Source organism: Neomonachus schauinslandi, chromosome 10 (assembly GCF_002201575.2).
Source record: "Neomonachus schauinslandi chromosome 10, ASM220157v2, whole genome shotgun sequence".
Taxonomy (NCBI): Eukaryota; Metazoa; Chordata; class Mammalia; order Carnivora; family Phocidae; genus Neomonachus; species Neomonachus schauinslandi.
In genome coordinates, this window is record NC_058412.1 from 133563695 (window position 1) to 133586197 (window position 22503).

General features: G+C 39.7%; 1 protein-coding gene across 3 annotated transcripts in view; it reads left to right on the forward strand.

Moving 5' to 3' along the window:
• RAB22A (RAB22A, member RAS oncogene family) overlaps window positions 1-22503 on the forward strand; it is a 55260-nt gene that overhangs the window by 3609 nt on the left and 29148 nt on the right. For 2 of the 3 annotated variants that reach the window (XM_021677888.2, XM_021677891.2), the window contains exon 1: window positions 16870-17023. The exons of the other annotated variant lie outside the window; for it this stretch is intronic. In XM_021677888.2, coding sequence (XP_021533563.1) covers window positions 16878-17023 — 146 coding nt within the window. In that variant the 5' untranslated portion in view covers window positions 16870-16877. Of the gene's footprint in view, window positions 1-16869; window positions 17024-22503 lie in introns of those variants that run through there. 3 annotated transcript variants of the gene reach the window in all.

The window sequence follows — 22503 nt, forward strand, 5'->3', positions numbered from 1 at the left end:
ATTTAAGTCCAGGCCAGATGACTCTTAGGGCCCATGCTTGCCTCCACCCTGCCCAGTGTGACATGTTTGGCCATTAGGGAAGACCGTGAATATGGGAGAAGTGCAGAATTTAGGACAGGAGAAGCAATGGACACAGAGTTCTGCAGGGGACGAGGTCCAAATCATGGGTTGGAAATATGGGCCTGGCCCCAAGGAGAAAGGCTGGTGAAGTTGACTTGAGACTTGCACAGGTGAAGCTGAGTTGTGGGAGGGGATGAGCGCACTGATGGGAAACGTGGGGAGCAGAACACAGCTGGGGAAGACCTGCCCGTGCAAGACAAGTGTTTGGGGCGGGGGGCAGGAGAGTTTCGTTCCAACACAGCCCTGTGGTAAATGATGTTGGAGCCTCCCGCAATCTCCAGGACCTGGCCCCTGCTGCCTCACCAGCCTCCTGGCCACCCCTCCAACATATCCTGTTCTACTGCCTCACAGCTCCTGCTGTCCCCCATGCTACTCACTGCCCTCAACACCACCAACTAGTTAACTTCCACTCTTAAAAAACTTTTCTTCTTAAACTTCTGTTTACAGTATTTTTTGAAGAGCAAAGATATTTAATTTTGATCAAGTTCAATTTATCAATTATTTCTGTAGTCATGTTTTTTGTGTCATCCATGTTCTTTGTGTCACAAAGATTTTCTCCTATGCTTTCTTTTAGAATTTTTATAGCTTTATCTTTTAAATTTTAGTTTATGACCTATTTCTACTAGCTTTAGTTTACCATGCAAGGGAATTCAAAGATCATTTTTTTTCATGTGTCAATCTAGTCATTATAGCAACATTTGTTAATGTTGAATTCTGCATTTATTAAATTACCTTGGTGCCTTTGTCAAAAATAAACTGATAAGTATGTATGGGTTTATTTCTGTTCCATTGATCTGTTTGTGTCTCCTTGTGCTGATACAATAAACAGTCCTGATTGCTGTAGATTTATAGAAAGTCTTAAAATCAGGCAGTATATGGCCTCCCATTTTATTTATATTTTGCAGATCTGTTTGGCTTTTCTCAGTCCTTTGTTTAAGTTTTAGAATCACAATGTCCAATTTCTAAAAAAAAACAGCTGAAATTTTGATTGGGAATATAGCAAATCTGTTGATTAATTTGGGAAGAATTGACAACAATATTGCATCTTATCCATAAACATGGTATACTTTATACTAATTTAGTTCAGATTTCTGTCAACAAAGTTTTTCAGTTATCACTGTGCAGGCTTTTCACATATTTTTTAAACTTATCCCAAGGTATTTCATGTTATTTTATGATTAGTAGATGGAATTTTTTCATTTCAGTTTTCAATTGTTGCTAATATATAGAATAAATTTGATTTTTACGTATTGGCCTTGTGACTTTCTAAATTCATTTAGTTCAGGCACCTTTTTCATAGATTCCTTGGGATTTTCTTAGGTGTACAATCATATCCAATGTGATGAACAGTTTTACCTCTTCCTTTCCAATCTATAGGTCTTTTATTGTTTTTACTTGCCTGGTTGTATTAGCTGGGACCTCCAGTACTTTGTTGAGAAATGGTAAGAGCAGACGTCCTTACTTTATTCCCAATCTTGGAGTGGGAAGGGTTAGGTCTTTTACCATTAAGTTGGGTGGCTAGGCTCTAGGATTTTTATAGGTGCCCACTATCAGGTTGAGAATATTCTCCTCTATCCCTAAATCAGTGAGATCTTTCATCAAGAATCATGTTGAATTCTGTCAGGTGGTTTTTGTTTTGATTTTGTTTTTACGTCTTTTGAACTGTTCTTATGATTTTTCTTTTTAATCTTAAAATAGTGAATTTTATTTACTAAATAATCTATACTAAAATATTAAACAAATGTGCTCCTAGGATAAATTTTACTTGGTCATTATGCATTATTTAATACATTATTGGGTTTGATATATTAAAATTTTGCTAAGGATTTTTGCCTCCATGAAGTGGATAATTATCTTGTAGTTTTCTGTGATATCTTTCTCTAGTTTTGGTATCAGGGCCTCATAAAATAAGTCGGGAAGTGTTTTCTCATCTTCTTTTTTGCAAGAGTTTATGTGGAATTGGTATTATTTCTTAAAGGTTTGGTATGATACACAAATGAAGCCATCTGAGAAGGAGTTTTCTTTGTCAGAAAAATTTTAACTACAGATTCAATTTCTTTAATAGATACAGACATATTCATTTCTTCCAAGTAAGCTTTGGTAGTTAGTGTCTTTCAGTGAATTTGTCTATTGTATCTTTTTTTGATTTATTGGCATAAAACTCATAACATTTTTTAATTGTCCTTTTAATATCTTTAGGATCTGTCTAGCTGTACGTTTATAATTTTAATGATCTTCTCAAAGGACCAGTTTATTTCATTAATATTTTTCTATTTTCTATTTCATTGATTTTTGCTTTTACCTTTGTTTTTTCCCCTCTCATTTGCTTTTTTTGGCTTAATTTGTTCTTTTAAACTTTTTAACCTGGAAGTTTAGAATATTGATTTTTTTAGGGCCTTTTTTTTCCCCTTATATGAGCATTTAGAACTATAAATTTCCCTGTTAAGTACTGGTTTAAGTGAATCCCACAGATTTTGATACACCATATTTTCATTTTCATTTAGTTCAGAGTATTTATTTCCCTTGTGACTTGTTTGACCTGTTGGTTGTTGAGAAGTATTCTCTAACCTCCAATTATTCAGGGATTTTCCAGAAATTTTTTGATTATTGATTTCTAGTTTAAATCTGTTCTGGTCAGAAAATGTACTCACTATTATTTCAAACCTTTTACGTTTGACATTTGTTTCATGGCCTCAGATATGGTCTTCGTGAATGTTCCATGTATATGAGAAAAGAATGTGTTCTATAAATGTTAAATTAGTCAGCTTGGTTAATAGCACTGTTCATATCTTCTGTACCTTTACTGATTTTTCCCCTCTCATTTGCAGTGACAGGAATGTTTGAAATCCAACCCTAATTGAGAATTTGTCTATTTCTCTTTTGTAGTTTGATCAATTTTTGTTCATGTATTTTGAAGCTCTTATTGAGTGTTTCTACGTGTAGCATTGTTATTTTTCTTGATAACTTGACCCCCTCACCATCACGAAACACTTTTTTCCCTGGTAACAGCCTGATTCTGAATTCTCCTTTGTCTCATATTAATACAGGCTCTTCAGCTCTCTGTTGATTAGTGTTTGCATATCTTTTCCCATCTATTTACATTTAACCTATTTATATCTATGTATTTGAAGGAGGTTTCTTGTAAACAGCATTATGAGTCCTGCTTCTACACTTAATCTGATGGTCCCTGCTTTTAAATTGGAGTGTTGAGACCTTTGCTGTCCAGCACAGTTGCCAAAGCCACATGTGGCCATTTGAATTTAAGTTAAAATTAAAAATTCAGTTCCTCAGTCACACTAGCTATCTTTCAGTCCTCCCCACAGAAAGCTATGTTATGTAATACTGATTTATTTATTTTTTATTTATTTTTTATTTTTTTTTTTACGTAATACTGATTTAAACCATTTTTATTTATTACAACTGTCAATATGGTTTGGCTTAAATCTACCATCTTGCTAATATTTCCCTGTTTGGCCCATGTTAATGATTCCATTTCATCTTCACTGTTGGCTTGTTAGCTCCATTTCCTTGTTTTATTATTGTAGTGGTTGCACTAGGATTTACAGTATATTTCTTTTTCAGTCTACTTTCAAATAATATACAATTTCACGTATGGTGTAAGAACCTTATGAGAGCATAGTTTCATTTTCCCTCTCGTCCTTTGTGCTATTAATGTCATGTTTTACTCCTGCATCTTATAAGACTCATAATACACTTTTGGGGGGGACCCTTAGTCATTGATCCTTTAAAGAGACTATTGGTTGTTTTTTCTGGGTCCTTGCGCCAGTGTAACAGTTTCTTTACTTCTGTATCTTTGTAATAAGTCTTGATGCCCAGTGATATGTCTTCTGTGTTATTCTTTGAGAATGTCTTGGCTTACATTTCCATATAAACATTAAAAATCATCTTGTCCATTTTTACATATTCCAACACACCAGTCTCTACTGATTCTGATTGGCGTTCCACTGAATTTATAGATTGGTTTGGAAAGAAATGACATCTTTATGACATTGAATTTTCTAACATATGAACATTGATTATTCTTCCATTTATTAGACAAGCTTCTTTATTTTCTCTCAGTATTTTTTCCTACTTGTCTGTGTAGGGGACTTGCACATTTTTCATTAGATTTATACTAAGGCATTTGATGTTTCAAAGCAATTTTATGCTATCAATATACTACATGGTATTGTTTTGAAATGTATTTAATTCCCATCCTAAACTTTTTATTTCTTTTCTTACTGAATTGAGTAAGATCTCCGGTACAGTGTTGAATAGAAATGTGGTCCTGGGTATTCTTATCTTACTCTAATCTTAGTGGGAAAGCTTTCACTGTCACACCATTAAATTAAATGTTTGCTGTAGGTTTTTTGAACATATCCCTCATCACATTTACAGAGTGTCCCTTCTTTTCATCATTTGCTGGGATTTTTTTTTTAACCTGAATAAATGTAGAATTTATCAAAAGATTTTTCTACATCTACTCAGTCATGCAATTACTTCTTTTATGCTGTTAATATGGTAAATTACACTGTTGAATTTTCATGGAATAAGCCCACTTAGGTTGTGACGTGTTACTCTTTTAGTAATCACTGGTTTTAGTTTGCTATTTTTTAGGATTTTTGTGTATGTTTAGAAGTAAGATTGTCATGTAATAATGTAATAATCTCTTTTGTAATGTATATGTCAAGTTTGATGTCAGGTTTTGCTTCCCTTATACAATAAGTTAGGCAACTGTTCCAAGGAAGCGTTTGTATAAAATTGCTCTTATTTCTTTTTTTTTTTTTTTTTAAAGATTTTATTTATTTATTTGAGACAGAGAGAATGAGAGAGAGAGAGAGCACATGAGAGGGGGGAGGGTCAGAGGGAGAAGCAGGCTCCCTGCCGAGCAGGGAGCCCGATGCGGGACTCGATCCAGGGACTCCAGGATCATGACCTGAGCTGAAAGCAGTCGCTTAACCAACTGAGCCACCCAGGCGCCCCAATTGCTCTTATTTCTTAAGTGAAAGAAAAATTCTAGTAAAATTCATCAGTGATGCTGTCTGAGCTTCAAATTGTCCTTGTGGAATGGAGTTTAAGGAGTCCATTTCTTTTCATAGTTGGAAGATAATTCATTTACAGATTTTCTATTTCTTCTTTTATTGGTTTTGATAGATTGTGGGGTTTGTTGTTTTTTTTTTAAGGTTTTTGACTATCATACACTTTTTCCAGTTGGTGTAAAGATAAGATTCTAAACTGATACCCCTTTTGCATTTCTGACATTAGTTTTGCCTCTGATCAGCTCTCAGTATGTCTGCTTTCCAATTCATTAATTTTCTGCTCCTATCTTGATTGTTTCTGTCCTGTTAAATGTGCTATTCTTTTCTAACTTCTTGAGATAGATGATTATATCACTGACTTTCAATCTCTATTATTTTCACTTGTATTCCTTATATTTTAAAACCTTAACCATGGCTCTTGCTGATTCCAACAAGTTTTTATATGTCATAATTTCATTATCATTCATTTCAGAATATTTTCCACTTTCTATTAGGATTACATCTTTGATCCAGGTGTCATTTAGATGTGTGTTTCTCAGTTTTCAAATATAAGGAGGTTTCCTAGTTAACTTTTTGTTAATGATTACTGACATTATGAGGTGACAGAACATATTTTGCATGATTTAAATCCTTTAAAATATGGTACAGTTTACTATGTGTCACAGCATATGTCAATTTTGGCAAATATTCCATGTTTGAAAAGTTTTTGTATACTGTGCACCTGTTCTGTGAATGGAATTAGGTCAAGTTTATTGATCACATTGTTCATTCTTTCTGTTCCTTGTTAGTTCTTTTGGTCCACCTGAATCCATCAGTTACCGAGAGAAGTGGGTTAGAATCCCCGCAGTGGTTATGTATCTGTTTACCCTTTTCGTTCAGTTTCGTTTTATCAGTGCTGCAGCTACATGAAGTACCTACAAATTTAGAATTTTATATCTTACTAATAATGCAAACCTTCTAGCATTCCGAAATGTACTCTTTAAGTTCTAGGGTGCATTTTGCCTTGAAGTCTGATTTGTCTGTTATTAATATAACACTATTTCCTTTGTTGGTATTTGCATGGTGCATATTTTCTCATCCTTTTGTTTTTCAACCCTTCTGTATCTTATATTTAAGGTGGGGCTCTTGTAAGCAGCTTATGATTTGATTCAGATAAAATATACTCCATATAACCAACACCCTAATTAAAATCCAGAAATTTCCCTCACCTCAGAAAGTTCCTTCGATGAGTCCCACTCCCCATAAGCAACCACCGTGGTGATCTCAATCACTACAGATTAATTTGTCTGCTCTTGAATTTCACATAATTGAAATAGATGGTGTCTAGTTTCTTCTCCATAAAACAGTGTTTTGGAGTTTCAACCTTGTTGTTGCCTGTACTATAGTTAAACCCCCCCCCCTCGGCTTTTTAATTGGTGAATGATGTTCTCTTGTATGAATAAATCACAATTTATCTCTTCTGGTTATGGATATCCAGGTCATTTTCAGCTTTTGGCTATTGTGAATATAGATACTGTGAACTTTCTTTTATAAGTCTTCTTATGGACAAAGGTCTTCATTTCCTTTTGGGTAAATAACTAGGTTTAGAATTTCTAGTTTGTAGAATAAGTGGATATATAATGTCATAAGAAGTTTCCAGACAGCTGTCCAAAGCGGTTGTATCATTTTACCCTCCTACTATGATGTGTAGAATTCCAGTTGTTCTACATTCTCACCAATATTTGTCTGTCTTTTTAACTTCACTTGTCCTAGTGGATACAAAATGGTATCTCATTGTGCTTTTCATCTGCATTTCCCAGATGACTGATAATGTTAAGAATCTTTGCGTGTGCTTTTTTGTCACTCATATCTTTCATGAAGTCACTCTTCAAGTCTTTTGCCCATTTTCATTCGGAGTCTGTCTTATTTTTTAAAGATTGGTAGAAATTCTTTATAGTACCACTGTACAACAAATACAGCTCTTTTGTCAGGTATATTTACCACATATATTTTCTTCCATTGTGTGGTTTCCCTTTTCATTTCCTGAATGATACCTTCTGAGAAGAGAAGTTTTAATTTTATTGAATTCCATGCTGTCAGTTTTGTCTTTTTTGGTCCTCTCTGGGAAAGTTCTGCCTGTCCCAAAGTCTCCACAACATTCTTCTATGTTTTCTTCATAGTTTTAGCTTTACATTTAGTTCTTTGATCTGTCTCAAATTAATTGTTCTGTATTGTGTGAGGCAGAGGTAAGGTGCATTATGCTCCCATGTGATTATACAGTTGTCCCAACATCATTTGTTGAAAGACTTTCTTTTCCGCACTGAATAGCCTTGGCACCTTAGTTGAAAATTATAATATTGAAAAAAAAATTATAATATTGAGTCTTCTGGGCTGTGCACTAGAATGGTCTCTCTCCGCTTACTTCAGCCTCCTTTAATGGCTCTCTTCATTGTTCTGTGGGTTTAGGTGGGGGAGTCTTAAAAGTATTTCTGTTAAATTTTTTTAATATTAATATTTTTTAAACTATTGTTAATGGAATTGTATTTTTTCATTTTATTTACAACTATGTATTACCTGTCTATAGAAATACTGCTGATTTTTGTATATTGACCTTATACACTTTAATCCTATTTAAATTCATTTATTCTAGGAGTTAATCTTGTGGATTCCTTGGGATTTTCTACATACATCATTATGTTGTCTGAAAGTAAAGACAGTGTGCATCCTTTCTTTTATTTTTTTTTCCATACCTTGCTGCACGGGCTAGGATTTCCAGTACCGTATTGAATAAAGTAGTGACCAACACCCTTGCCTTTTTCCAATCTTATTGGAAAGTCATTCAACATTATACTGTTAAGTTTGGTATTAGTTGTAGGTTGTCCATTATTAAGATGAGGAAGTTTCCTTCTATTTATAGTTTGCTGGGAGTTTTTATTAAGAATGGGTCTTGAATTTTACCTTAACATTTTTCTGCATCTTTTTTTTTTTAATTTTATTTATTTTAGAGAAAGCACAGGTGGGGGGTGGTTTGAGGGCCAGAGGGAGAGAGACTCTTAAGCAGACTCCAGGGTGAGCACGGATCCCAATGGGGGGCTCAATCTCATGACCCTGAGATTATGACCTGAGCCGAAACCAAGAGACACTCAACCAACTATGCCACCCAGGTGCCCCTTTCTGTATCTATTTAGATGATAACCTGGTTTTCTCCTTTTTTCTAGTAATGTGGTAGATGATTGTATTAGTTATATATTGTTAAGAAATCATCCCAGTGCTTAGCCTCTGGCAACAGCAAACATTATCCACTCTTTCTGTGGACCAGGAATCTGAGTGGCTTAGCTCGTAATGGTTCTCACTCTGGCTCTCACGGTGTTGCAGTCAAGGTGGCAGTTGGGGCTGCAGTCAAGTGAAGGCTTGGCTGGGGCTGAAGGATCTGCTTCCAGGTTGGTACACTCACATAGCTGTTGGCTGGAGGCCTCAGTTCCTCAGATCTTTACCATGTGAGCCTCTCCATAGGGCTGCTTGGATGTCCTCACAAGGCAGCTAACTTTCCCCAGGGCAAGCAATCCAAGAAGAGAGCAGGGAGGAGTCTGCAGTATCTTCTGTGATGTATTTAGGAATTACTACCATGGCTTTTGTTCAGTAGAGGGGGTGACTGAGTTACCCATCCCAGATGCACAGCATACAGAATGAAACTCCACTCTTGAAGGGAGGCATATCGAAAGACAAAAAAGTGAGCATATTTTGTAGCCACCACAAATACATTAAGTGAACTTCACAAGTGTAATCGTCCTTGATGGATCCAGTCATGAGTCAACATCAGAGAAACTCAAACTGAGAATAACATTTTACAAAACATCAGGCTTGTCATCTTCAAAAGTCGAAAAAGTCGAGGGAAGACTAAGAAACTGATCCAGATTAAAGGAGACTAAAGAGTCATGACAACTAAATACAGCATGTGATTTTGAACTGGATGTTTTAGCAAAAAGGCTATCACTGGGACAATTGGTGAAACTCAAATGGGTTCTGAGAAATACATGGTAGTAATGTGTCAGTGTTAATTTCATGATTTTTATGATCTTGTTCTGCTCATGTAGGAGAATGTTCTGGCTGTTAGGAAATGTCCACTAATCTTCAGAGGTAATGAGGCAGCTTATGGTTCAGTAACATGGTTGCATGGTTCAGGATAAATAAATTCTGTGCTTATAAGTTTTCTCTAAATTGGAGGCTGTTTTAAAAAAATTTATTTTTAATGATGGTTATTTTACTGCAAAGAAAGGCATTACAAAACAACTGGCTTTTTTAAACCCTAAAGTCATTAAAAGACAACTGGCTATTTGGTGTAAAACATGGTAACATTGTATTGTTGGTGCCTTCTTCACCTTCCACAGGCTCTGAGAGCCCAGGCCACCTTACTCTCCCTAAACAGAGGTGCCTCACTTTGGCCAGCCTTTGATACCTCCCTCTGGGCCACTCTGCCTCTCCACCTGAATGGCCCACCGAGTGGCAACTTTGAGATTAAGGAATTATTCACTGCAGGAAAACAAGGAGGAAGAGCAAAAATAATTTCTTTTTATTTTACACACATAATACTATTCCCATTGCTCTTCATTCCCTCCTTTAGAAGTGAGTTTTCACTGGATGTCATTTTCCTTTGGCCTAAAGAACTTTCGTAGTATTTCATGTATTCCGAGCTACTGGTGACAGATTCCCTCAGTTTTTGTTTATCAGAAAATGTCACGTCCATACTGCATTCTCACATCTGAAGGATATTTTTGCTAGAGAACAGATTTCTGGGCTGATCTTGTTGTCATCGTACACCACAATGATTCAATATTTGTGCATATTGTGAAATGATCACAATAAGTTTAGTTAACACCTATCACCACACATAGCTACAAAAGCTTTTTTTCTTGAGATGAGAACTTTTAAGTTACTCGCCGAACAACTTTCAAATATGCAAGAGAGGGTTAGTAACTATAGGACCATGTTGCACGTTACATAGTCGAAACGGCTAAAGGTGGTCAGAAGGTACAAACTCCCAGTTGTAAGTCCTGGGGATTCCATGTACAGGTTTTTCTTTCAGGATTTTAAATATGTTATTCCATTACATTTTGGCCCATGGTTTCTGCTGAGGGGCCTCTAATCATGCTTAGTATTGTTACCCTATATATGATGGATCTTTTTATTTGGCTGCTTTTAAGATCTGCTATCTTTTAGGGCACCTGGGTGGTGCAGTCGGTTAAGCGTCCTACTCTTGGTTTCCGCTCAGGTCATGATCTCAGGGTCATGGGATGGAACCCCACATCAGGCTCCGTGCTCAGCAGGGAGTCTGCTTGAGATTCTTTCCCCCTCCTTCTCCCTCCACTTGCAGGTGCTCTCTCTTCCTCCCTCCCTCCTTCTCTCCCTCTTTCTCTCTCTCTCTAAAATAAATAAATAAAATCTTTTTAAAAAAAGGTCTGCTGTCTTCTGTTTTCAGCAATTTACTCTAATAGCTAGGTAATATACTCTACTTTCAGTGGATCAGAGTTTCTTGGATCAGAAATATGATTATTTGGGACATAACAGCCATTATTTCTTTAAATGTATCATTTACCCCATTCTTTCACTCTGCCTGTGGGATTCCAATTGTACATATACTAATCTGTTAGATACTATCTAACAGATGACTGAATCCTAGAGTTTCTGGGGAGAGGGGGGGTTTCCATCTTTTCCCCTCTGTTCTTAGGATCAGGTTATGTCTGTTGATCTGTCTTTAAGTTCAGTTGCTCATTTTTTCTGTCTCTTAAGTACATCTAGTATATTTTTTTCACTCAGATACTATCCTTAATTCTAGAATTCCATATGATTCCTTTTTTATATTTTACATGCTTCGATTCCCCATCTGTTCACTCAATATGACTCTTTTTCTTTAAGTCCTTATTATATTTATAATAGCTTCTTTTAAAATGTATGTCTGCTAATGCCAACATCTGGATCAGCTCAGGATCTATTGCTCTTTACTCTTTTTCTCTTGACCTTGGGTCACATTTCTTTGCCTATGTAGTATTTTTTATTATATACTGGACACTGCAGAAGATAGGTTGCAGAGATTTTAGATTCTCTTATCTTCAGTTGAGGAGTGCTGAATTTTGTTTTAGCAGAAAGTTAAATAAGGAAGCTTGCTTTTACACTTTGTTAAGATGGTTCTTTTGGAGTGTTGCCTTTAGCCTCGTGGCACATCCTTATTCCCAGGATATTGTCTTTACTTCTAAGGTATTGTCTCTCTCGATAATCATTCAGGGTGTTCCCTGGGCCCTGTAAGTTGGCAGGATTCAAATTTCCAACTCTTTCCTCAAGTTGGCAGCAGCTAAAATCTCTTTTTTTTTCAGCCTTCCAGTTGTTGCTCTCCTTGGCATCTCTCCCCATGTGTGTGCGGCTTAGGCGTCAGCTGTGGATTCGAGATGAGTGTATGGATAGATTGAAGGCTCCCTCCTCTGCAGCTCCTTCCTTCCCAGGCCTCCCCTCTCTGTTTCCAGATACACTGGGAGCCTTGCATGTCGTCCCCCAGCCAGGAGCACTGGCTTTCCTCTTGACTAGTTTATGAGGGTTTTTCCAGTGCAGGCTACCACCAACCACGACTGGACTCAGAACTCCCCAACTGGACTTTTAATTGGAGTATTTATTTTACTTTTCATATAATTACTGATGTCTTTATGTTTAAACCTACAGATTTACACTTTGTTTTTTATTTACCCTGTCCTGCATTCTTTTAGATTGAATTTTGTTTGTAATGCTGTGTTTCTCCCTGTTGTTATCTTGGTAATTACACATTCTTTTATTATTCTTTAAGTGTTTACTCTAGAAATTACCTTATGCATCCTCGACTTATTTGAGTCTAATATAAATTACTTTTACCACATTCCAACAATGCAAGGTTCTCAAATCTAATTTCTCTGCTTCCTGCCTTTTATGCTCTTACAGTATATTTTAATTCGAGCTCTCACAGGACATTCATTATTGTTACACAGTGAACATTCCTGTTGATTTCCTCCATATGTTTACTCTCCCCAGTGCTTTACGTTCCTGCCTGCATTTCTCACCTTCCATCTGGGATAATTTACTTGGTTCTGAAGAACACCCTTTTGTATTTCCTTTAGTATATGCTTCTGGTGCAGGGTTGTCTATCTGAAAATGTCTTAATTTTATCTCTTTTTATTATTTTATTTACATGCAATAACATGTGCGGCTCCGAGAATGTTTACCTTGTGCTTGTTTAAGGGCCATCAAGACTCAGAACACCTCCATGGCCTCTGAGAGCTGCGTCCCTCGTGCACCCACCCGCCTCAGTGGCCTAACCAACATTCTGACTTCTGTCACCAGAGAGGACATGTGTGTGTTGAAACTTCATTTACATGAGTCACATTATATGTACTTATGTATGCTGCCTTCCTTTGCTCAAAACAGTTACTGAGATTTATCCATGTTTTTGCATTTATCAGTAGTTTGTTCCTTCTTATTGTTGACTAGCTTTCTGTTGTGAGAATATGCCACAATTTGTTTCTCCAGTGTCCTATTGATGGACATTTAAATGGAGTCCAGTTGTGAGCTCTTATGAATAAAGATGCTCTGCATATTCATATACAGTTCTTTTTGTGGACATATACATGTGTTACTCTTTGAGTATATATATACCTGAGGGTAGAATTTCTGGTTAATAGGCATATTTGTTACCTAACTTTGTGTAACAGATTACCCTTAGATTTAGCAGCATAAAAACACAATGAACATGTATTATCTCTCACAGTTTTTAGGCATCAGGAGTTCAGGAGCAGCTTAGTGAGGTGATTCTGGCTCTTGCCATAGAGACCTCTCCACAGGACTACTTGAGTGTCCTCACAGCATGAGAGCCATCCTCTTCAGAATGAGGAGTCCATAAGAGCCCAAGATAGAAGCCACTGTGTCTTTATGACCTCACTGTCATTTCCATAGTGTCCTCTTGGTTACGCAGATCTACCCTGTTCACTGTGGGAGTGGACTGCCCAAGGACATCAGTGCCAGGAGAGGACCCTTGGGGCCGTCTTGGATGCTGGCTACCACGAGAGGTTTAAAAACATGTTGAGGGGCGCCTGGGTGGCTCAGTTGGTTAAGCATCTGCCTTCGGCTTGGGTCATGATCCAGGAGTCCTGGGATTGAGCCCCGCATCGGGCTCCCTGCTCAGCAAGGAGTCTGCTTCTCCCTCTCCCTCTGCTCCTCCCCCAGCTCATGCTCTCTGTCTCTCACATTCACTCACTCTCTCTCCCTCAAATAAATAAAATCTTTTTGAAAACTATAAATAAATAAATAAATAAAAGCGTGTTTAACTATTAGAGAAACCATTGTCTTCCTAAGCGGTCGCACCTGCTCCTCCCTCCCCACCAGCAGTAGGAGAGGTCCGAGTGCTGCACATCCTCACCAATGGTTGTTTTTAATTCTAGCAGATCATAATCATGTGTGAGGTTTGTTTTCACTGAATATAGAATTCTTGGTTTTCAGTTACTATCTTTCAGACCTTTGAAACTATGCACCCATGTTCTTAGAGCCCCTCTGCTTTCATTGACTGGTCAGTCTTGTTCCTCTCTTGATGCGAATGTGTCATTTTCCTCCTCTGAGCACCTTCAAAGTTTCCTTTCGTCTTTGGGTTTCAGCAGTCTTACTTTGATGTTCCAGGTGAGGTTTTCATTGTATTTATCCTGCTTGGGTTCATAGTATTTGTGGAACCTGTGGTTTGATGTCTTTCAAGTTGGAAAATTCTCCACCATTATCTCTTCAATATTGCTTTTGTTCCATTTTCCCCTGGCACTCCCAGGCTGCTGTGACTGCAGTGCAGAAGGTTTTCATTTCTGTGTCTCTCCTACTCCTCTGTATTTCCCATCATTTTTTTTCTCATGCTTCAGTATAGGTATTTTTCCTAGCCCCTCATCCAGTTCATTAATCACTTTCCTCATCTAATTCTAATCTGATTTTAAACCTACTTAAAGAACCATTAAGTTCTTGATTTCTATTGTTATTTTCCCAAAGGTCTACTGTAGCCATTAAGTTTTTAGTTTCCTTTTCTCTGCTGAAATTGTTAGTCTGCGTTTTGGTTTTGCTTTTAATTTATTTATGTTAAGTCATCTCTATACTCAACATGGGGCTCAAACTTATGACCCCGAGATCAAGAGTCACATGGTCTACCCACTGAGCCGGCCAGGCGCCCCTGAGGTTTTGTTTTCTTAAATGTATTAGGCATAATTATTTTCGAGTCCCTTTTGTTTTCCCCTCCCAACCCCCAAGTTCATTTTTAATGATAAAAACATAGTGGAAAGAGGAAAGTGGATGATTATTGGAGTTGGGTAATGGATTCTACTTTTGTGAGTGAAAATTTTCATGACAAAAGTTAAAGAAGTCTGATAACCAGTCCATCCTCCAGGTGACCTGTTTCTCTTCATTGTCTTTTGTCTTGATTGCTGATCACAGTGACTTATCCACTTGTATGCATAGCAATTTTTTAAAGATTTTTATTTATTTATTCATGAGAGACAGAAAGAGAGGGAGGGAGAGGGAGAAGCAGGCTCCCCACAGAGCAGGGAGCCCGACGCGGAGCTCGATCCCAGGACCCCAGGATCATGACCCGAGCCAAAGGCAGATGCTTAACTGACTGAGCCACCCAGGCGCCCCTGCATGGCGTTTTTTAAATTGCATTCCAGCTATTGTTTAATTAAAGTTTTATGAATAATTTGAGGCTCTAGATCAGGGTCAGCAAACTTAGGACCCAGGAGCCCAATCCTGTTCCTTGACATACTGTTTACGGCTGCTTCCATGCTACAGCAGCAAAAGTGACAAGAGACTATGGCATGCAGAACTGACAACATCTGCTGTGTGCCCCTTTTACAGAAAGAGTTCACCAGTTCCTGCTCTGCAGGTTTTCCTCCAGACACCCGAATCCAGTCCTCACTACCACTCTGATTCCTGATCACTCACAGGACAAACCCAAATGGTCGTTTTTAGTTTTCGTCTGCATCCATGCCAGCAGTCCGTTCTATGGCCTTCTGCGGCCTTCACCCCAAGCCTGGGCTCGGGGCCTGGGTGATGGCTTACGCTCTCACAGCCTCTGCACTTGTCCGTTGTCTTCTCTTTTCATGCACAATTCCAGCTGCCTGAGCATGCTTACTGCTGAGTATACCTGCTGATTTCTGGCCCATCTCATAAGATGTCAGTCACATTGTTTTCTCCTTATGGAAGCTCTCTCTGAACCACATGACTTTGTCCTCTGTTTCGCCAGCTTGCCACCTGGAACAGTGTGCTCTGTCCTCCATCCTGCCTGATTTGACAGGTGTTTGCCTGGGCCTTGCCCTAGCCTGAGTCCTTTACGGCTTTGTTTCTCAGGCCTCACATGGATTGGCCCTCTGGGTGTGTTTTTGAAGGGATGCCAGGAAAGATGTCTTACTCCACTCATCCAAGGGTGTTTCCTCCTCGCTCTAGAGTTCATCGATTCCTGTTTGTGGTGGAACCTGGCTCTCTGAATTGAGCCCTTCTTTCCCTCTCTATCCAAAGTCTTGATCTACTCTAGTTCCTTCCATTGATCCTAGACACATGACTTCCAACTGAAAAGCATTCTGACATTGGATCTGTGTTCATTTGTTAGCCTTTTAGGAAACGGTACCTGTTATCTTCCCTTTACTGTCCATCCCATCAGACCTCAAATCCCGGAGGCATCTTTGAATCCTCCCTCATCTTTATACTTCACTTTTAATCCATATGCAAGTCTTGTTTGTTCCTGTTGTTAAAACCAGCTCACACCCCTCACTACTCTCCAAATAGTCTTATTTTGAGAATATCAATTGGATCATGTTATTTTTCTTTAAAAATCTTTAATGACTTCCTGTTGCCCTGAGAATAATAACCAGAAACTTCACTGTCATTTTTATCACTGTTTCCTCTCTTTCTACACTGCAGCCACGGCCCTTTCCAAACACCTGTTCTCTCCTACCTCAGGGCCTTTGCACTTCCTGTTTCCTCTTTTTGAAATGTTTTCTTCTTTCCCAGTATTCACATGGTCAGATCTTCTCACTTTATCTGAGAGGTTTTTCCTACCACCCTATCTCAAATTACCACTTCCATCACTATCAGCTCTCAGTGGTTTGATGTCTCTACAGTAAGTATTAAAATCTATAATCATGTGTCTATTTACCTATTTATTGTCTGTTCCCACCACTGTCCTATAAGTTCTATGAGAGGAGAAACCTCATCTGAAAGTATCACCAAGTGATATCTCCCGTGCCCAGCCCATAGTACTCGCTCAATATAAAGTTATTCTTTAATTACAAGATTGTTGTAATTGTGCATACTCAGTGTCTCTGTTTACCCATCCTGCATACACTTTGGATCCTCTTATTAGCTTCTGCCCCATCATTCCACTGAAACCACTATTGCAGAGTTTAACATCAACTTGTGTATAGCCGGTATAATTCACAAGTTGCTTTTTACTGTATTTGTTCTCTCTAGAAGTATCTGGCATTATCTTGATACCCTCTTTTGCTGCAAAGCCTCTGGTTACCTGGGATACAGTTCTGATTCTTCTTCTTCCCACCTCTTGGGGCAGTCCTTCTTGTTGTTTCTCGGCCTCAGTGTCCACCCCTAAAATGTTGAAGCAGTGAGGATTTCTTCCACAGCCCCGTGTCTTCCTGCGTGATTTCATTCATACTCACAGCCCTGAGGGCCACCTTTCTCCAGTGACTCCAGATGACTGCTGTGTCACTGCAGAGACACCTGGAACTCCACGTGTCTGCCACTGAACTCCTCTTTCCAACCTCTCAGCCCCAAAGACCTCATCCGACTTTGTCAATAAGTCCACCACTGGGTGTGAATTGGTACAACCACTGTGACATGTAAGTAGTAATGATAATCCTGTTTATACGTTATAGACATTAAACATAGTAACTCAGCCCTTAAACAGCCCTGTGTGCTTTTCGATTCAGTTATAAAGAGGCACAAGAGTCTCGTCCCAAAAACCAAAACAAGCCAGATAAGATTTTAAAAGCCCATTAGAGGGGCGCCTGGCTGGCTCAGTTGGAAGAGCATGTGACTCTCGATCTTGGGGTCGTCAGTTCAGGCCCCACATTGGGTGTAGAGATTATTTAAATAAATTTAAAAACTAAAAGAAGTAATAATAAAAGCCCATTAGGTATCTGAACTCACAGAGAAACCGATGTGAACTAAACTTGAGAAGGTGACAAACCACTCCTAAGAGGGAAGCGATCCGTGGTGGCTCTTGATCCCGACAGAAACAGAGACAAGGACAGTCTGCCGTAGGTGGGAGCACTTGAGCTGTCAGCTGTGGAGACTTGAGGCGGGGCAGGCGAGCTCAGAGAAACGTCTCCAGGGGGTCTCTGCCTTCGCTGGACACAGGGCGACAGTAGCCAAGGGACAGGGACCCAGGTGGGGAACTAGAAAGCCAAGAGAATTCCTCAAAATCTTGATCGGTTTACTGATCTTTGCTATGTCCAGTCTGAGCTCCTCTCCTAAAATTTGCATATAAAGTCAGGTCAGTAGAAAGTATCCAAACTGAAATACGAAGAGGAGTTAACAGCAACGAGAAGAATTTGAAATCTGTAGATCACTGTCAGACAGTCTCACCACGAACTGTTCTTACTCATCACACCTCTTCTGCAAACTGTATGTTTTATTTCCACACCAACAACCAATTCTCCAACTCTCCAGACAGCTCCTGGGCATTCTCCACTTCAGGTCCCTCCCGACAGGAGTTCCCTGGAGTTACGTCCGCTTCCCCGGGCTGAAGGGCTCCCTCCCACAGGACTGCTGGCACTTCAGGTGCCGGGTGCAAGTATGGGGTACCTGCACTCAGCTCTAACATGGCCATAAAATTGAGAGTTCCCACAACTGCCCCCCACCTTCAGGTTGAATAATTCATTAGAACAGCTCCTGGAATGCAGGAACACACTTTACTTATATGTACTACTTTATTACAAAGGACACAAATGAACAGCCAGATGAAGAGGTACATAGAGCTGGAAGGGCCTCAAGCGCAAGAGCTTCTTGTCCCGTGGAGTTGGGATATGCCACCAACCCAGCGGCTCTTCAAACCCCATGGTTAAGGGATTTTTATGGAGGTCTGATTACTAGGTGTGAAGGATCAAATCCCTAGCCGTTGGTGATTAGCTCCATCTCCAGCCCGTCACCACTCCCTGTGCTCAGCAGGATAGGGCTGAAAGTTCCAACCCTCTAATCAATATTTAGTCTTTCTAGCAACCAGCACCTCCCTCCCCAGTCCTGGGGCTGCCTGGGAGCCCACCAGGAGTCACCTCATTAGAACAAAAGACATTCCTATCACTCCGGAAATTCCAAGAGATTTAGGATATCTGTGTGAGAACCTGGCGACAAAGACCAAATATATATTTCTTATACCACATTGGCATATACCTAGTTGGCATCCCAGAAAGAAAAAGAATGCAACAAAAGAAATAATTCAAAAGATAAAGAGCAATAACTTTCCAGAATTGATGAGTGATCAATCTATAAATCCAAAAATATCTCTAAACTCTAGCCAGGACAAATATAAAACAAAACATAGCCCAGATAGGCGATAGTCAAACTGCTCAAAACCAAAAAGCAGATCTTAAAAGTAATTGGGGGGGTGGTATTAAAAAACACATAATAGGTAGGAGAACAGTGATAAGAATTATCACTGACTTCTCAGCAGAAACACTGGTGGCCAGAAGACAGTGATATAGCATCCTCAGTTTAGGGGTTCTGAGGGGGGCCTGCCAAGCAAACATTTTGTATCCAGCAAAAATTTTCTTCAATAGGGACGCCTGGTTGGCTCAGTTGGTTAAGCGTCTGCCTTCAGCTCAGGTCATGATCCCAAAAAATAAAGGTGAAATAAAGATATTCTCAGACAAAAGCTGAGAGAATCTGCCAGACTGATATCATAAGAAATGCTAAAAGAAATCCTAAAAAGACTACTGGCTTTTAAAATAAAAATAACAAATATTGTGTTTATAGCAAATGAAGAAGTTAAATATAAGGCAACAAGAGTACAATGGGTGGGAGGGGGATACATAGAGTTAGACTGTCCTACAATCGCGAGTTATTCATGAAATAGCATGTGGAAATAGACCAAAAGTTATAGATTCATATTATAATCTCTAGAGAAGCCATTAATAAATGGTCACACAAAAAGAGGTACAGCTAAAAATTCAATACAAGAGAAAAAATAAAATAAAAGGAAAAAAAGTGATTTATCCAAAAGAAGGCAGGAAAGGAGGAACAGGGAAACGCCAAAAGGGGAAACGTGACACCAGCCATGTAAATGATGACATCAAGTGTCAGTTTTCTTATTTCTAGCATTTACGTGTTTTACAGACTCCATAGAGCGTAGTACGTTTCTACATATGCTGTCATGCTTGTATGACCTGTGACAGTTTTACAGTTTTTACCATCTTGGTGCCTTTTTCTCCTTTTTGTATTGGCTAGACCCTCCAGTGTGACGTTGAATAGTAGTGGTAAGAGTGGACATCCAGGCCTTATCCTTAAAGCATGGCTATAATTCAAGAGTAACAACCAAAATGTTGGTGGGGGATGTGGCACAACTGGAATTTGATGCATTTCTGATGGGAATATAAATGGTATGGCTGCTTTAAAGAGCTGTTCTCTGTTTTAAATAAATTAAACATGCATCTGCCCTGTGACTCAGCAATTGCCCTCTTAGGTATTTACCCGAGAAAAATTAAAATACATCCTTACAGAAAGACTCCTGCGATATGCCTCATTCATAATAACCAAAACTGGAAACAACCCTCAACATGAGAATGGGCAGAGTAAAATAGTCCTACAGTGGAATACCATACAGCAATAAAGAAGAATTAGCCACCAAATAGTATAGATTAATTTCAGAAGCATTGTTAAATGAAAGAAACTAGACACAATGGAGGATATGAAGTCCAAGGACAATCCAAACTAATCTGTGAAGTAGAAGTCACAAATGGTTTGCCTGGGATGGGTACAAGAGTGAAGTGGAAATGGGCATGAGGGAACTTTCTGGGGTTATGGAAGCATTCTATATCTGGTTTGGGACCATGGTTCAACAGTTACAAGAGATAATGAAATGTCAAAACTCATTGAACTGAAAATCTATACTCTGCATTTTGTACGATAATTATACTTCAATAAAATATGTTAATTTTTTAAATATTTTTAAAGCCCTGTGTTGTAGGTACTGAACTTATTCCCAGTTTCCAAATGAGAGAACTGAGGCAGAGCGAGATCTGTTGACTTGCCCAGTGATTCGCAATTCGTCGCAAAAGCAGGGTGGTCTGGGTGGTCTGGCTGAACAGTCCGCATTCTTGCGCCCTGTGCTCATCCCGCACCCTGGCCCAGCAGTTCATTCCCTGTCGTGGACTTTATTCTTCAGATAAGCTCATATAAGTTCCAAACCCCAAGGTTAATAATTGTACAAGGCTAGTCACTGCAGCACTGCTGGTGAGTAGGGGTCTGGCTATATTATTTATAGTGCAGTCACTCAGTATAATAAGATAAAGGGAAAGAGTCAGCTTGAGAAAACCTTATATATTTCTGTTGGATGATCTCCTAGGTATAGGGTAGAGTGAAACGAGTCAGAGATACGGACTGTCTGCCACGATCTGTGTCAAAAATAAATGAAGGGGCGGGGGGACACTGTATATACCCACTCTTGTGTAAACCTAGAGCATTTCTGGAAGGAGACCTGAGGAGCTCGTGAGGTTAGTTTCCAGGGAGAGGAATTGAAGATCTGGGCGGAAGGGACATTCCAGCGGGCACCTGTTCTGTACATCTTGGGTAATGAAGCATAGGAGTCTATAGTTCCTATTCAAAAAATGAATGAGTACAGTTCCAATTTGGAAATGACTGAAATAGCTCATCGCACACATAGTGGCCTGAGCTGACGGAAGCCGGCCTCAGACTCCTCCCGCTGTCCCTCTCTCTCCAGTCAGTCAAAACCCTGTGGCTTTTGTGTGTCAGCCTCAGAGTTGAGCCTACCGTATCTTTCTCCGGAATCATTTCCCCTCCTTATTTGCTTCCCTTCCTTGTTTGCCTTGTCTGCCCATTTCCCTCCATCTGTCCATGCTCTCACTCCTTGGTGTTTCCCGGGGTTTGCCTGCATAGCCACACCCACTTCCACTCTGCAAGATCCTTAAGAACAGAGAGCTGTCTTATTCCTCCGTGGCTTATTAAGGCCCTGGCATCTGACAGAGGCACCCCAAAGGTCTGCTGCCTGCTTCCAGAATTCACCTCTAACACCATCTGATAACACCATCCCTTCCCCTTCAGTAGCTCCCCTTGACTTTTGCTGCCTTTCCCAAAACACCATCTGTGAGTGACTTGAGATGGTGCACAGATGAACGTTTTAAGTTTATATCAAGTGTTTTATTGTCTGTTAGGCAAAATAAAACTAGTCCATGAAATCTGTGGGTTTTTAATTTTACCAATCTTACTGCTTAGACAGGGCTAAGTTAAGAAATAGGAGAGCGAGGGGCGCCTGGGTGGCTCAGTCGTTTAAGCGTCTGCCTTCAGCTCAGGTCATGATCCCAGGGTCCTGGGATCAAGTTCCACATTGGGCTCCCTGCTCAGCGGGAAGCCTGCTGCTCCCTCTCCCACTCCCCCTGCTTGTGTTCCCTCTCTCGCTGTCTCTCTCTCTCTGTTGAAAAATAAATAAAATCTTTAAAAAAAAAAAAAATAGGAGAGCGGTTTTTTTACAGTATTCAGTAGTAAGTAAGACAGATGGGACACAGGGCAGAAATGGCGATGGTGGTGGAGCCCTGGCCTTGGGGGAGCCGCTAACTTATAGGAAACGGGACCTCGCACAGAGTAGATGCTCATCCGTGTTAAGAGTGCAGTGGCCTGGGGTGCCTGGGTGGCTCAGTTGGTTAAGCGACTGCCTTCGGCTCAGGTCATGATCCCGGAGTCCTGGGATCGAGTCCCACATCGGGCTCCCGGCTCAGGAGGGAGCCTTCTTCTCCCTCTGACCCTCTCCCCTCTCATGCTGTTTCTCTCTCTCTCAAATAAATAAATAAAATCTTAAAAAAAAAAAAAAAGAGTGCAGTGGCCTGCTGACCTTCGCCAGCTGTCTGTCCCCACCCTGCCCAGAGCTTTTTCTGTGGTTACTGAACTGCACTCACCACCCCACCCTGCCCACTCTAACCATGTAGAGCCACTGGGATTCTCCTTGTACATTCACAATTTTGTGCTTTTGTTCCTGCTGTTTATCTTTATAGACTGCGACCCCCCTCCTCCCTTGGGTCCTATCCCTATCAGCCGGGCAAACTCCCTCCTTAACTTCTGGGTTTCTTCTCTGAAGTCTTCCCCAGTGTAT